Below are 8802 nucleotides of genomic sequence, written 5' to 3' on the forward strand. Positions count from 1 at the left end.
ATCTAGCAACTGGTTTAGCAGACTCCTGCAAAATCCCACCACAAACACACCTATTCAATAAAGATACTTCACTGACCAGTACCAAGATCTGCCAGCCAGTTGATTTTTAAGGAGCACATTACAATACCGCATAGCACCAATTTTACTTGTCTTTGTATATCTTTTGGTATTAACAAATAGTAGAATCAAAGAGAATGGTACAAATGAATATTGGACTGAAGGTGTACATCTCCAACCATCCTGGAAAAATCATAAGCCACATTATTTTAGACAGCAACTTGCTCAATCACAATCAAACATGCCTATCCCACCTCAAAGCATGATGTAATCATGCTAACTCAGCTGCAGCAGCAGTGGATGGATGAACTTCGGTGTCTGATTATTTACCAAGCATGTTATGCCTAGCACTGCCCTGCCGTCCTCAAGCTTATAACTATCTTCTTCAAACACTTCGAGAATATTGTATACAAGTTGGATATAAACGTGCTGGAACATCTGTCCAGTAACTGTGCAGCCCATCACTACACTGGTGTGTTCTCGCTGCTGCATCAGCAGTGGTGAGCAGCAGGCACGCTGGAGCGCCGTGAGGACCACACACAGTGTGTCTCTGCTAGGACTGTACAAAGCTGAGGATCAGGAGGTATTTTTAGGTAAACCTACAAGTCTTCTTAAAAAAAAAAAAAAAAAAAAAAAGACAGAAAACCCCCACAAACTCAAACCAACCTTAGCTGGTAAATGTGCAGTAAGTTAATTCTGCCTTTTCCCACAGGACTGCCAAGGACCTGTCTGCCTTTTCAGGTGCACAGGATGCCGTGTGGGAAGGTGACTGGTAGAACAGTCAGGCTTAAACTTCACTGCAAGGTGAGACCAAGCTGAAGCACGGCTATGATTATCTCAGAGCTAGTGGAGCTCCAGATCACAACCTGCAGCAGCCAGGGAAGAGACAACTCCAAGCAACACACATGAACGTACAGATACAAACCACAGAGCTTAGAAGACCAGATGTAAACGGGAGAAAATGGAAGCAGGCAAAGACAGTGAACGCTACCTCTTCCTATCTAGCAACATGCCCAGCAGTATTAAAGAGAAATTACTAGCTCCACAGGTGCAGCTAGCTCTCCTCCTTAGGACCACAGCAGAGAGGAGCTACTAAACAAGAAAAGTGGGAGAGGGCAATAAACAGTATAATAATGCTTTAAATCAGCGGCATCCTCAGCTGAGGCTCCCTCAGTGTGTCTTTACTGTAACATCATCCAGTTATGGGGTTTTTGTAATTAAACAAACAAACAGCCCAAGGTAGTTTGCCTCCATTAGCTAGAGGACAGGAGACACCAGAAAATAATTTCTGTCCTTGTTTCCACAGCAAAGTGAATGAAAAGTACACTCTTACCTCTTTTTCTATTTTGAGCAGCTTCTTTACAGCCACCTCCTTGTCCTGAGAAATCCATCGGGCTCGGTAGACGCTCCCGAAACTCCCTCCACCGCAGTTCTCAAAAAACTGCAAGTCATCAAATCTAATTTGCACAAATGAAGCACTTGTAGACGACATCTCATAATGACAAAATATACCACAGCAAAACCTGTGAAGAGAAAAGCTTTCATTAATGCATATGCTCTGAGGACTTACGGACTTTCTCACTCATGCTCAAACACCCCAAAACCAGAACCTGTCACCACAAACACGCTATAGTATAATCCGTGGGGAACAGTAGGGAAAAGAGCCTGGGAACTCACACTCCAACAGGCTGCGCAAATGTTTGCATAATTTGCACAAGCTATTAGGAGCAGCTGGGAGACAGAAATGACTAAAAATACTCTTCAGAGCGATACTGACGTTTTCCGAACACCTTGGAAGCGGCTCTGTGAAAGGCAGGCGTGTCGCTGCCTTCCCCGACGCGAGCGAAGCGCACCGATGGCCGGGAAGTGTGCCCTCTGCTCCGAGCTTGCCTAGGAGCGCAGGCACGCCCTGGCATGCCAGCTCTCCTGCTGCGATGGCCACGCACACAGCGCGCGATGCCGGCCGGGCCGGCAGCCTTCCTGCAGGCGGGCAGCGGCAACCTGGCACGCACCACGCGTGCTGCCGGCGCTTGCGGCAAGGTAGGACTGCTCCGCGCGAGGATGTGGAAAAACCTGGCCATGGTAAATGTCTCTTCCCGAGTGACTCAGTTCTGTTCGCATGTTGTAACAAAGCACAAGTACACGGTAATTTATCTAGGTTACAGTATGTGAAATTCTGCAGCCTATGCCAAGACCGGTGTCAGCAGTTTCAAGAGATGATCCCATGTCTGCTGCCAGGGGAACAGAACGTCCTTCTTGGAGATTTCACAGCGATAAAAGCTTATGCCCATAGCGAATTCCAAGAAACGCTATCATCTAAATGCATGAATAATCACTAATTTTAGGCATCTTTTTTTAATGGTGTAAGATCAGGAAGCCTCAGGTCCTTAGTAGGACTGCAGGACACAGTATCCTCCAGAACCATCTGCATGCCTGCACCAGCTTAGACAAAGTAGTTTTCGTTACCAGCAAAAGTTACTATACTTGCTATTAACAAAAGCAAACTTACCAGCATAAAATGAAAGAGACAGGTTTGAATAAAACAAGCCCTGCCTCAAAAAAAAAAAAAAAAAAAAAAAAAAAAGAGAGAGAGATAAGAGATTTTTGGGTTACTGGTGAAAATTACACCTCCAAAATTACACTCTAACAACAGTACCAGAACATACGGTGTCCTCTGGGAGCCTCCAGCCCTTAGGGCTTTTTGAGATGGAGCCCGCACATTACATGTCCAGGGCTGGGAAATGCACCTGTAATACACCGAGCACTGACAACTGCCAAAACACCTTTATCCCAGTCCCTTCTGTAACAAACACAAAGACACAATTTCGCCCCGAGCTCTCCTGACTGTGCAGCTAATCTGATTAACATTTTGAGATATCATTTGACCAGAAATGTCTGGCACTGTTTGGTTGCAGCTATTCTCCAAATGAGAGATGAAGACACCAACATTTTTCTACATATTGCATAAGGGATATTGCACAGAGCCTTTGCTGAAACTGCCTGCTTCGTTTTACATCTCCTCACCACCCTTAACTGCAAACGCAAGCACTGACAAGACCATGACAACCTATGTTTACAGAAGGCATTGCGTTTAGGAGGGGGCAGGCTTCAAGCACACCTTTCAGCAACAGCCAGCCTACAAAGCTCTCTGTGAGTGAACAAGAACGCTCTTTCTCCAGCTCCGTGAGTCACGAGCAGGGGTTACCCATGGGACACGAAATAAAGTCCATCCTTCCAGTGGCCTGCCAGTTCCTTCCCTGATACAAGTGCCTGAACTCTTCTGCTGACCTTTTGCTCTTGTTTCAACCTTGTCACTGTTGTGTGATTTCCTGCCATCCCAGAGACATCTTTTGCACCCTCTTGCACACATTTTATTTAGAGAAAGCTCAAGGGAAAGGAAATCAGTCACTCCTGCAAATCAGGAGGGTGGCAAAGCTAGTTCTAACTTTTTGCTCTTTGCCAGGTCTGCTTCAGAAACAAAAGCTCATTTGCCGCCTCTGCTCCGGCAGCTGCTCCAAATTAATGCTGTGTACACAGTGTCTCAAGCATAGGTGACACTTTATAGACAAATAAAACAGGTCAGCTTCCCAGCCCAGAGACCTCACAATTTAAGGCCACAGCCCTGCACATGTTTATGCATATGGGTAATTATGCTTCAGTGCAGTCTCCTTACTGACAACAGAATTATTCAGAAAAGTAATGCTACTCACAGGCAAAAGCGTATGCACTGACTGGACCATAAATTTGACAGGAAAGTGTGAACAGCTGATAGCAGATGGCTGTGTTTGGGATGGCAGAAGGAACATAAAACTAAAGAAAAACAGGTCACAGGAAACAAACATTTCTAGCCTTCCTATCTAAATTCAACATTCTGAAGAACTGTCAAATTATTTGAAATTATTGCTCATCCAGAAGAACCAAATAATCTGTATAAACAAGTAAATTATTTGACTTCTGAAAGTTACGCTAAGATAGAACATGTTATTCCAAGGTTTCACAGAAAACAGACCTCAAGATGGTATAACATGCACACCAGACACTTGATAAATACCAGTGAGTACTTTTCTGATGGGTACGCCTTGCTGCTTAAAACTTTACCTAAACATTTATGCAACCGCAACACAGTGCCCAGCACACAAGCATTTGCAGAAGCTACTGCTCATTCCTTCAACACCTTCCCCAATTTCAAATTTATCTACAGCAGTCAATCAGCCGCAGATGCTACGGGCACCAGCATACAATAAAGCAATATAATTTCAAGAATGATTCATTCATTTGTATCAGATTCTTCCAGATGCTTTTTTTCCAGAGAAGGTAGATTTGCATGGGACACTACTTAGAGACCTGGAATTAATGACAGCCTAAGTCAGGTATACAGTTTTCTCCTTCTAGATGAAGGCACAGACCTGTTTAAATATCACTCCACGTTTGCAGATGCAAGGTAGTTAATCCTCAATTAGACAGATCAATCTCATTGTTATGTTTGAGAAAACAACTGTTTAGAGTCACAACTGCATGCAACAAATCCACACACAGTTATTAACTTGTCATCCTCTTTTAAAAGATACTTAACAATCTGAGTTTATACCATTGGTTGAGAAAAAACCAAACAAATCAGGTATTTCATTGAACTCCACAGTCTTACACTTGCATCCAAAACAAGCACATCATTCCAACAGTGCAAGGCACCTCTTCATTTCTTACGCTTCTGCAGCCAGGAGAGCAGTCCTCTGCATCACGGTCTCCAGGCTGGGGCCAGGAGCATTACGACAATTCCCCCGCACGCAGGCAGACAGCACAACCAAGGTTTGGCATCAGCACCATCCTTCCCCACTAACACAGTTTCAAGTGTTTAACTGCTGTCATCATGTAGCAGCAGCGAACACCATGTCAACCGCAACTGACTTTGTCGCTTGTTGTCGATGAAATGAAACTGTCAGTTCAGAAACAGTGAATGACAGGTACTTCAAGAAATAACTCAATTGTTGGTTATTTCAATTATTCCTATGGGATCTTTTTTTTTTTTATTATTTGGTGACGACAACAACAACTTGCTCCTTTTTCTGTTTTATTTCTACTCATCAACATGAGCTTGTAATCTTGCAACAACATCCCCACCTTCTCCTGTGTCATTTTTTTCCTCATAGTAACTTACTTGAGCATGCTGTTAGAAGCTGTTGGTTTCACACTAAAAAGAAACAGATCTGAGCCACATTTGGCGGCATTTAATAGGCTTTGCATTATTAAGCATTAGTATTTAACATGTCAGGACTCTATTACGCAGAGTCACTTTGCAGAAAGCTATTGAGCTACAATAAGCTCAGTTCAGTACAGCAGTAAGCGCTTGGTGTAGGAAACAATCTGCCATCACTGGCTTGTTGCGATTAGAGCACTTTGTGGGTGTAACTTGCATGGGGGTCCCTTCCCAAGACCCTGCTGAGGTCCCACACCTCCTGTTCCCCCCTGATTCCCCCCTCCCAGGGTAAGAGAACCCCCAAGAACCCAAGCGGATGGCTTGCAAACCAACCCAGCAGCAGGCTGCCCCAACCTGCATCCTAGCACAGTAACACTGGAAGATCCAGACACATGCACTCGTACCTCCCAGCTTCCCACAAACCAGCCTGAACTGCAGGGGAAGTGCTGCCATGCCCAGCTCTCTGCTCTATTCCACGTACAAGCCAGAAGACCCCACTATCTGTCATTCAGCTACTGCTCCCGGAGCATAGAGAGCTTCCACTGAAGGGCTTACAAGTTAGAGACAGGAGGCTGGAAAGAATTCAGCACAAATTGCACAGTAACTACAACTCTTATTTTGCTCAGTGTATGGCTGCTGAACTGAAAATTGCATCCCTCATCTTACACGTGCACCTGATGCTCCTTAAATATCTGATTACTTCAGGAAAACCCTTTGTGATTTACTAAAGGAAACAACCACACAACTCACTGCCCTCACTTCACTGTCTGGTTCCACGAAGCAGGATTCAGCGCTTCTTTCCGGAAGGCATGCTGCCAACATATTGCCAATAAAGTAGTAGCACACTACACTTGTGCTATCTTAAAATACACAGCAGAATGTGCCAAGTTTCCTTATTTGGGAAAACAGCCCATTTGCTTTCAGGATCTTTGACCATCCATTTTTAGACCCAAATCATCCTTTCTATCCAACCAATGGCCTACAGTCCTCGAGCATATCAACCTGGATTTCTGCAGCAGCGTATTTATTTAGCCCTTTTTTTCAAAGCAGGAAAAAAAAAGCCACCCCCTTCCCCAAAAGCCCCAACCCCCCCGTCAAATGCCAAAACATGGCCAACCACTGCCTTGTCTAAACAGAAAACAGAAAAGGAGTTACAGCGATAGTGAGCCACCAGGGACACTGCAGAAGGAAGTATTTATAAATAAAAGACCCTTTTATCATATCATGAACTGCTGACGGATAAGATGCAAACAAACCCCAAGCACAACTCCAAATTAAATATATCTTAATCTTCTGATCTCTCTGTAAGTTAAAACAAAGTCAACAACCCCTACAATTCCTAAACTTTCTTAATCAGACCAAGCAGCAGCCCTGCAGACAGTGAGACTGGACGCATGGCTCTGCCTACCTTAGTTACAGGAGCAACAACATTTGAGCCTGTCCTTTGTCAGAACCTAAGAATTCGGCATAACTTCCATTAATAACATTTCTAATTTTATTTGAATTTATATAACCATCAGTGCTACAGAAAGAGAGTTCAACTCAGCCTAAACAGTTTGAGTGCTTCAGGAAAAGAACTATTTTCGACCCGAGCTATGTCAATAGCACAGACTGAAGGGTTTAATGGCTTCACTTTAAATAGAAAACATTTTATCTCGGAGAAACTTTAAACTGCTCACTTAGCTGACATTAAAGCTTGTCAGCGATGCCTGCCAGGAGCATGCACGCAACAACGCACCTGAAGGACAAGGCACCCGAACCTGCACCCCAGCCCACTGGGTCGCAGGGTCCTTGCATGGGCGCGACTGCTGGGTCCCGGTCCTTGGTTTGGTGGCCCTTCTGTGCCGGGCCATGATTCACACAACGCCACCGGTACGCAAAGCACAGTGTGGGCAGATAGGACAAGAAGGCTCGTGAGAACTTACAATTTCAGGGCAAAGTCCTGAAAACATCTAACCGCATGCCTCCTGCGGAAAGCTATGATGTTTTCAGGCAGCGACCCAGTTAATCCAGTGCTTTCAAATTATTTCTGCTTCTGGAATTTCAAAAAAGTAATGATCCATGGCTTTCGCGATGGCTCTGTCTAAGCCTCACAGCAAAGCATGCCGGTTAGAGGGGGAACGGATGGCTCGCACCACACACGTGCTAAAAAAAAAAAAAAGGCAAAAAAAAGGCATACTGGTGGGAAAGGGGCGAACTCCGGGGGCGGGGGGAAGGAAAAAACGGAAGGGAAGGGCAGTGGCACCTCACAGCCTGACCCGCGGGATTTAACGCCCGGATCACCAGAAGGCAGCAGGTGCGGGTGAAGTGACCGTGTGCCGAGCCCCGTCTGCGGGCGGGGGGAGTCCAGCGGCCCCGCGCCCGTGTCCCGCCGCCAGCCCCGTCCCGGCGGGCGGCCCCGCGCAGCCGCCGCTCCCCGCGCTCCCCACGGCGGGCACCGGCACCACCGCGCCCGGCCCTGCCCGGCCCCCGGCGGCGCCCGGGACCCCCGCCCCGCCGCACGGCCCGGCCACGCGTGGGCGCCGCTGCCTGCCGGCGGGGGACGGCGCTGGCGGCTGCGCCCCGGGGCGACGCAAGGTCAGGCGGGGCTCGGGCCGGCCGGGTGCCCCCCCGCCAGGGCTCTGCCAAGTTGCTTCGGCGGGTGGAAACGTCGAGCCCGGCGGGGACACCCACGGCCCGGCCCAGTCCGACCCCGCGGCCCGGCCGACCCCCCCGCCCAGCGCAGCGCGCACCCACCGCGCAGCCGCTGCCCCCCTCCCGGGCGCGCCGGGGGGGCGCCTCACCCACCTCACCTTCCCCGAGGGACTCCGGGCTGGCGGGACCCGAGCGGCGCCGATGCCGGGGCCGCCGAAGGAGGCTGGAACCGGCGCGACCGCGTCTCCCGCTCCGTCCCCCGCGCTTCCGGTTGGTGCCGGGGTGCCGCCGCCGCCCCCGCGCCGCCTCGCAGCGGCGCCACCCCGCGCTCTGCGCCGAGCCCCGCGGGGGAGGCGAGGCCGCGCCTGGGGGTGCCGCCCCGCCTGTAGGGGGCGAGGCGCGGGGCCGGCGGGCGGCGTGCGGGGCGGCGTGCGGGGCGGCGTGCGGGGCGGCGTGCGGGGCGGCGTGCGGGGCGGCGTGCGGGGCGGCGTGCGGGGCGGCGAGGCTGGGGCGGCCCCGGGCGGCGCCTCCGGCCGCGGAGGGCGGCGTGCCCACCCCTCGGCCCCGCCGCACTGGCGAGCGGGGAGCGCCTGGCCCCGCACAGCCCGGGCCCCGGCCGCAGCGGCAGCCGCCGTGAGGCGAGCGGGCTGGAGCGCGGGCTGCAAGGGTGGCCTGGGTTGCCCGGGGCGGGCCGGGGTGCCTGCGCCGTGGCTGCCCGCGCCGAGGTCAGGGAGAGCCGCCTGGGCCCAGCCGGGCCTGCCCGCTCGATGCTTTCCCCTCACAACGCCGTGGCCGCGGCCCTGGAGGCGCGGGTGCCGTCCTTCCAGGGGTGCTGCCCCAGTGACAGGCAGCTTAGCAAAATGTAGCTGAAAGTATTACCAAGGTGACCAGATGATGGTGATTTCAAAATCTGCTGC

General features: G+C 50.1%; 1 protein-coding gene across 4 annotated transcripts in view; it reads right to left on the reverse strand.

The window, feature by feature from the left end:
• Positions 1–8271, reverse strand: part of MAP3K20 (mitogen-activated protein kinase kinase kinase 20) — a 94229-nt gene extending 85958 nt beyond the window's left edge. Inside the window, exons 1-3 of one of the 4 annotated variants that reach the window (XM_056348184.1) lie at positions 8044–8183; positions 7177–7396; positions 1391–1580 (exon numbers count right to left, since the gene is read on the reverse strand). In XM_056348184.1, the coding sequence (XP_056204159.1) occupies positions 1391–1549 (159 nt within the window). In that variant the 5' untranslated portion in view covers positions 1550–1580; positions 7177–7396; positions 8044–8183. Of the gene's footprint in view, positions 1–1390; positions 1581–7176; positions 7397–8038 lie in introns of those variants that run through there. The other 3 variants (XM_056348185.1, XM_056348187.1, XM_056348188.1) reach the window with 3 other exon arrangements.
• Positions 8272–8802: the final 531 nt, after the last annotated feature.

Source organism: Falco biarmicus, chromosome 8 (assembly GCF_023638135.1).
Source record: "Falco biarmicus isolate bFalBia1 chromosome 8, bFalBia1.pri, whole genome shotgun sequence".
Taxonomy (NCBI): domain Eukaryota; kingdom Metazoa; phylum Chordata; class Aves; order Falconiformes; family Falconidae; genus Falco; species Falco biarmicus.